Source organism: Elephantulus edwardii, unplaced genomic scaffold (genome assembly GCF_000299155.1).
Source record: "Elephantulus edwardii isolate Elephantulus edwardi_28Jun2011 unplaced genomic scaffold, EleEdw1.0 scaffold00014, whole genome shotgun sequence".
NCBI lineage: Eukaryota > Metazoa > Chordata > Mammalia > Macroscelidea > Macroscelididae > Elephantulus > Elephantulus edwardii.
In genome coordinates this window covers 30,884,183-30,890,610 of record NW_006399764.1, presented here as the reverse complement: position 1 = coordinate 30,890,610, position 6,428 = coordinate 30,884,183, and the positions used below count along the sequence as shown (strand labels likewise).

Sequence of the window (6,428 nt, the reverse complement as noted above, 5' to 3'; positions counted from 1 at the left end):
TGCACCTCAGCCCGCACACCTGAGCCCGTGGGTTCACCTCAACCCGCACACCTGAGCCCGTGGGTGCACCTCAGCCCGCACACCTGAGCCCGTGGCTCCTCCCACTGGGTCTCATGGAGGGTCTTCCCCTCTTTCTGACCCTCTCGTTTTCCGAGCATGATGTCCTCTGCCGGGGACTGGCCCCTCCTGGTAACACGCCCAGAATATGTGAGGTCAAGTGTCAACATCTTTGCTGCGAAGGAGAGTTCTGACGGCACTCCTCCTTCCGAGACAGGTTTGTCGATTCTTTGGCAGTCATGCATTCCGTGTTCTTTGTCAGCACCACAGCTCAGCGGCACCAGTTATCCATGGTCTTTCTAACCACCCCTAGTTTGCTGGCGTGTCGCTGTGAATCTGGACACTCTGCCCCGGCGTCTAAGATTCCAGCAGGTCCCCATGGTGGACAGTGAACCGGGGAAGGACTTCTGATGCCGCCGCCATGGAAAACCTTACAGTTAGCACGATGTTGGCTTGTATCGATGCGGCTGGAAGATGAGGCCCTTGTCATGCTCTACCTCAAAGCTAATCGCTCCTGAGAGTGCCGTCTCCTCCGCTCGACATGCAGCCTTTCCCACAGGACTGTGACTTCCTTTAGGACAGGGACCCTGTGACATGGAGAGACCCTGTGTGTCCCTCTCTACGTCGGATCAGTGCCTTGTTCTCAGGAGAAGCTTTATAAACATGTGTCACATGGAGGCCTGGGTGAAGCCAGGCTCGGATGCTTGCTGCGCTGCCCGGGTTCAGATTTCCGGTGATGGGCAGTCTTCTTACACAGGTGCTTTCTCTCTTGGTGCAAAAAGTGAATGTGCTCTGTTGTTACCAAAAAGCTGGACATTTAGCCCACCTAGGGGTGCCTTGGAAGAAAGGCCTGGTGACCTTTGTCCACAGCTGAGGGGCCCGTTTGCCATGACACACACGGGGCCAGGAGCCGTCAGCTTGACGACACGTGCTTTTCTTCTTGCTTGGGTTTCGGCATCCCCTTCCTGGTCTCCAGGGTGCTTGGCCGCCTTGTTCTGATGCCCTTGTTGGCTTTAAGGCTACATTGTACAAGAAGGGCAGTGGGAAGGAAGAGGGGTCTAACTAGAAGGGTTGGGGGGGGAGGTGAAGAGGAGCTGATTGTTTTCTCTGCTTCTCACCTGCCCTTTGCAATGAGCAAGGCTTCCCACAGACAGATAGACAGACAGACAGACACACACTGGGGACAGTGTGGCTCAGGGATGTTAAGTCACTTGGTGAGGGGTGGGGGCCGCAGCTGAGTGCCACCCTGTGCCTGCAGTTCAGACCAGCTTCTCCTGCCCACCACCCTCCAGGGGCATCTGCTCACCATATGGACCCCAGATGCGGAAGCAGCGAGTCCGAGGAAGATGCCTTCCTCCCGTGAAGCAGCGATCCGCATGAGGACGGTCTCTCCACAATGAGCTGACTTCCCCACTCATCTTGCTCCTGTCGGTGCTGCGGGAACTCAGGCTAGCTTGGCATGGATTCCAGGGTTGGGGGGAGCCCGAGATCTCATCACGGGGATGCCCAGCAGGGATCTGGGCACCCCTCACCCCCCCCACCCTGCCGTTCCTGTTTCCACGGCTGGCAGTTGTGAAATGAGTCATCTTTGTGCCTGCCAACCCCTGGCCTCCCTCGCAGCTGCTAGCTCTGCCCTGGTTGCACATGGGGCTCTGAGACGTTGAGCTTTTAACATGGGGAAGTAGGTGCTAAATGTAGAATGAGGAAGGGCAGGAGGCCTGGTCTGGTTCCAAACACGCAGCGCCGTGGAGCACTCATCTGAATGCTTCACACAGCAGGAATCCCAAGGCTGCTCTCTCTGGAGGTGCCCCGTGTGTAAGTGGCCTGTGGCCCGTGGCCCGTGGCTCTCAGTGACTGGTATTTTGGAGGCAGATCAGCCATCAGCAGACTTTTCTTCCAAGGTACCTCTGGGTGTACTTGAATCCTCAACCTTTTGGGAAAGTAGCTAAGCACCTAACCCTTGCCCCAGTCAAGAGACTCCACACAGAGGTGGTAGTGGTGGTGGCGGCTACAGCTGTGGAGTGAGTTTGCACCCCCAGCAGCCCTGTGTGTCCCAGAGGGAAGCCCTGCCTGGCCCTGCACCACCCTTACAACTGCTCCGGGGCCACCGTGCACTCTTGCGGCCGCCTGGAGGGGTCACTCCATCACCTTGAGGGCCTTCTTCTTTTTCAGCAACCTTCCTCTTGACCAAGTATGACAAGCTCCTCCTGATGACGTGCCTGAGACTCTGTGACACTGTGCGATACAGCCTGGATGTTCTTGTTCCAAGACAGATTTGTTTGGTCCTCTGGCAGGGTCCATGGTACATTCAATAATTATCTGTGCCAACACCATAATAGAGACATAGCTTGTTATAGTGACCCTATGGACAGTAGCTCTGAACCCTGCCTTATCCTGAGCCAGTCTCACGGTCTCTGACACACCGACCCTCTTACCCCAGCTATCGTATCAACCCATCTCATCCAGGGTCTTCCTCTCCTGTCCTGTCCCTCCAATCTTCCAAGTATGGTGTTCTTCTCCAAGGACTGGTCCCTCCTGGCCACATGCCCAAAGTATGTGAAATGAGCATCAAAATCCTTGCCTTCAGGGAGGAACTTGATTTCACCCTCTCCAATTCAGACCTAATTTTTTTCCTGGCATTCCATGGTATGTTCAATATTCTTCTCCAGCACCACAACTCAAAGGCATCAATTCTCTCAGCCTTAATCACTGTCCAGCTCTCTGAATCATAGCAAGTGATTGTGACCACCATGGCCTGGAGCAGGCGCACCTGAGTCTGACTATAGTTTCTCCTCAGTACTCTGAGAGGTAGCAGACAGCAGATTTTCCTAGTTCAATTCCTCTTTAAATTTTCTGACAGCGGGAGCCAAATAAGCCTAAATTATTAACAACCTCAGTCTTATTAACAACCTCAATCTCTTTTCCATCTAACATGGTGCTGTCAATTGGCCCAGTGATGGGAATCTTTGTCTTCTTGATGTTGAGCTTTAATCTGTATTGGAGACTATAGTCCTTGACTTTCTACATCCAGCGCTTCCTGTCCTCCTCAGGTTCAGCAAGCAAGGTTACCTAATCTGCATATCACAAGTTGTTGATGAGTCTCACAGGTTGTTGATGAGTCTTCCTCCAATCCTGATGCTACATTCCTACTCATAAAGCCCAGCCTCCCAAATGGTCTGTTCCACATACAGATTGAAAAGGTGTGGAGACAGGACACATCCCTGATGCAATCCTTTCCTGATTTTGAACCATGCAGTGTTTACCTGCCTTGTTCTGAGGACTGCTTCCTGGTCCTCGTGTAGGTTTCACATAAGCAAAATCAAGTGTTCTGAGATTCCCATTCTTTTCAGAGTCAGTCACAATTGGTTGTGATCCACACAGTCAAAAGCCTTTGTATATTCAACGAAACACAGATAGGCATTCCTCTGGTACTCTCTGCTTTCTACAAAGATTCATCTGCAGAAAAATAGAGTATAGAAAAGGAAGCATCTGTTTGCATAAAATAGCAAAGGAACAATAGCAAGCGAACTACATGTCCCCAAAACACATGTATCTTTGGGGCAGAACATTTGATTTTAAGTGTTTCAGGTAGAATTTATGAACTTTTTCTGCTAAAATTTAAAATTCTGGGGGAAATCTTACAAATTACCTCATGTCTTAGCTCACCTGATGACGAAACAGAGGTTCAGAGAGAAGGCACTTGAGTATGAACTCTGTACTTTGTGGAGGCAGGTACATGTCAGCCTGTGTGTGTGGGTGCACATGTGGGTGTGCTTGTGTGGTTAATGATGTTCTAGACATAAATCCTGACAAACAGATGTATTTTATAACCGCCACCCAAGCAGATATATGCCCGCCCATGTTTATTGCAGCTTTGTTCACAATAGCAAAGAGTTGGAAACAACCCAAGTGCCCATCAACAAATGAATGGATAGAGAAGCTGTGGTATATCCACACAATGGAATACTACGCTGCACTGAAAAACAAGGAACTCATGCAATATTATTCAAAATGGGTGACCCTGGGGGACATTATGCTGAGTGAAGTATCTCAGTGACAAAAGGACAAATATTGTGTAGTGCCACTGTTGTAAAACAGGACTGACATCGGGGTTGGGGGGAGACTGAGAAAGATGGAATAATGTATAATGTGTAAATAATGTATACTGCATTGAAACAGATGAGGGAGAGAACTGTTTAGAAAGGATATATGATAAGGTATTACTGTCATGCAGGAGTCTGGAATGAAGGCTGCACAGTGGAGTGGACCTGGGGGGAGGGATTGTATAACAATGAAAGAATTTTTCTTTTACTTTCCAAAGAGAAGATTGAACTGGGGGGAGGGGTGGGCAGGGATAAAACTGCAATGATGAATGACTGGAAATCCAAAGCCTCTGTAAACAGTCATTAAAATTAATAATAATAAAAAAAGAGGGAGGAAAAAAGTAAAGTAAATATAGGCACACCTTGGAGACATTTTAGTTGCAGACTGCCATAGTAAATCAAGTATCACAATAAGGGGAGTCAGAAGAATTTTTTTTTTTTTTTGCTGCTCAGGGTATATAAAAATAATATCTACCTGTGACAATGGGTTGTGACCCCCCCCATGACACAATGTGTTATGTTTTGGGCTGATAACGGAAAGGTTGGTGGTTCAAATCTGCCAGCCACTCTGAAGAAGAACTGTAAGGCAATCTGATCCCATTAAGAGATGTGACTGTGCGGTATTGGCTTTAAACCTTTGTTCATCCTCTTCCTGCATTGCTGCTGGTGGAACCGAACCATGTGCGTTCAGGATTGCAGTGCAGCTTCTGGCCACGAGGCCACCAGAGCTCCCTCTTACATCATCTTATACACAAATATCTATAATTACATCGTGTGTGTGTGAGAGAGTGTGTGTGTACACACACTAGGAATAATCCACAAAATAATTACTTAGAGATACATTTGTGTATGTTATACAATCTAATGTATAAACTATATAAACATAAGAAAAGTTTTATTATGTAAGATACCGTATTACATAAGAATGTCAGAATGAAACATGTTCTTCAATGAGTCAGCAATTTCACTGAAGAATTTTTTTAAGTATGTGTCCTAAAGTCAGAAGGTTAACATTTGATTAACAACGATGTGACCTGCTTGGGTGGAGTCTGTAGGGAGTCGCCCCGCTAGCCCCTGGCGCCGGCCCCGGCTAGCCCATGACGCGGGCCACTCTGGGGTTCTACCAGCAACAACGTAGGAGAAAGACGGGCATCTCCTCTCATGTTGTTTACAGCCCCCGAAGACCTACTAGATGCTCAGCTCTGAGTCTGTTCCCACTTCACAGCTATGAATTAGTGAGTTAAGGTAGGTAGCTAGGTAGGTAGGCAGGCAGGTAGGTGGATGAGTGAGTAAGTGGACAGGCGGGTGGGCAGGCAGGTAGCTAGGTAGGTAGGTGAGTGGGTGGGTAGATAGGTAGGGAGGAGGCAGGTAGGTAGGTTGGTGAGAGGGTGGGTAGGTAGGTAGGTAGGTAGCTTTTATAACCTCCAGCTCCACCTTTCTGCTTAGTGATTGAACGCATTGCCTCACCAGGGGCCCAGCCCCACAGGCTTACTCACCCTTACCCACTGGTATCTAGCTCGTTCCTGCTCCAAGCTGCCCTCTGTCACCTTCTCCAATGCGCTCAATCTGTGTGGGAGAACCTTTTAATTAGCTACATGGTTTTAAAAACACAGTTTCACTGGAGCTCCCAGAGAGAAGTCTCATATTAGTTAGCCAAGACTTTAGGGGATAGACCATCGATTTCTATTTTTTAATTCTTTTTAAAGCCCATCGCCACACAGATGAATGCCAGCCTTCCTCCATTTTCATCTTCAGTCTTTTCTCACACGCCTGCACTGCTGGGTCTGTCCCCTCTCACACTGGGATCGGAGTCTCGATCCTGCTTGCAGCCAGATGCCCCCGAGCCCAGTGAGCACCCCTTGGGTGGCCTTTTCCCAGACTAGCCTTGCCTTTAATTCCACGCCAGCTGGAGTGGCCGCTTCTCCCTGGTGACAAAGGAGTTTTGTGAAGGGCCCACCGCATAATTAAATGTGACCACAGGCCTTGATTTTCATGTCCGCTCTAACGTTTCTGCCTTCCCTCTCTCTTCTCTGTCTCCCCTCCAAATGAAATAACCACCGTCACTAAGGAACCAGGGGAACCCCGAGACCTGCGGGTTCCGGAAGGCCGGGTCCCGGAGAGATTTCCACAGGACGCTGCAGAAGCAGACATTCGAGTCTGAGACAGCAGAATGCACGGAACTTGGCACTCAGGTACTTCCTGCCGCACCCCTCACCTGGCTGCCCCCTCACACCCCTCACCTGGCTGCCCCCTCACCCCACACCCCTC

General features: G+C 49.6%; 1 protein-coding gene across 2 annotated transcripts in view; it reads left to right on the top strand.

The window, feature by feature from the left end:
- The window catches only part of DOCK8 (dedicator of cytokinesis 8), a 151,456-nt gene that overhangs the window by 27,971 nt on the left and 117,057 nt on the right, over nt 1-6,428 (top strand). For both annotated transcript variants that reach the window (XM_006881327.1, XM_006881326.1), the window contains one exon: nt 6,229-6,352. In XM_006881327.1, the coding sequence (XP_006881389.1) occupies nt 6,229-6,352 (124 nt within the window). The remainder of the gene's footprint in view (nt 1-6,228; nt 6,353-6,428) is intronic.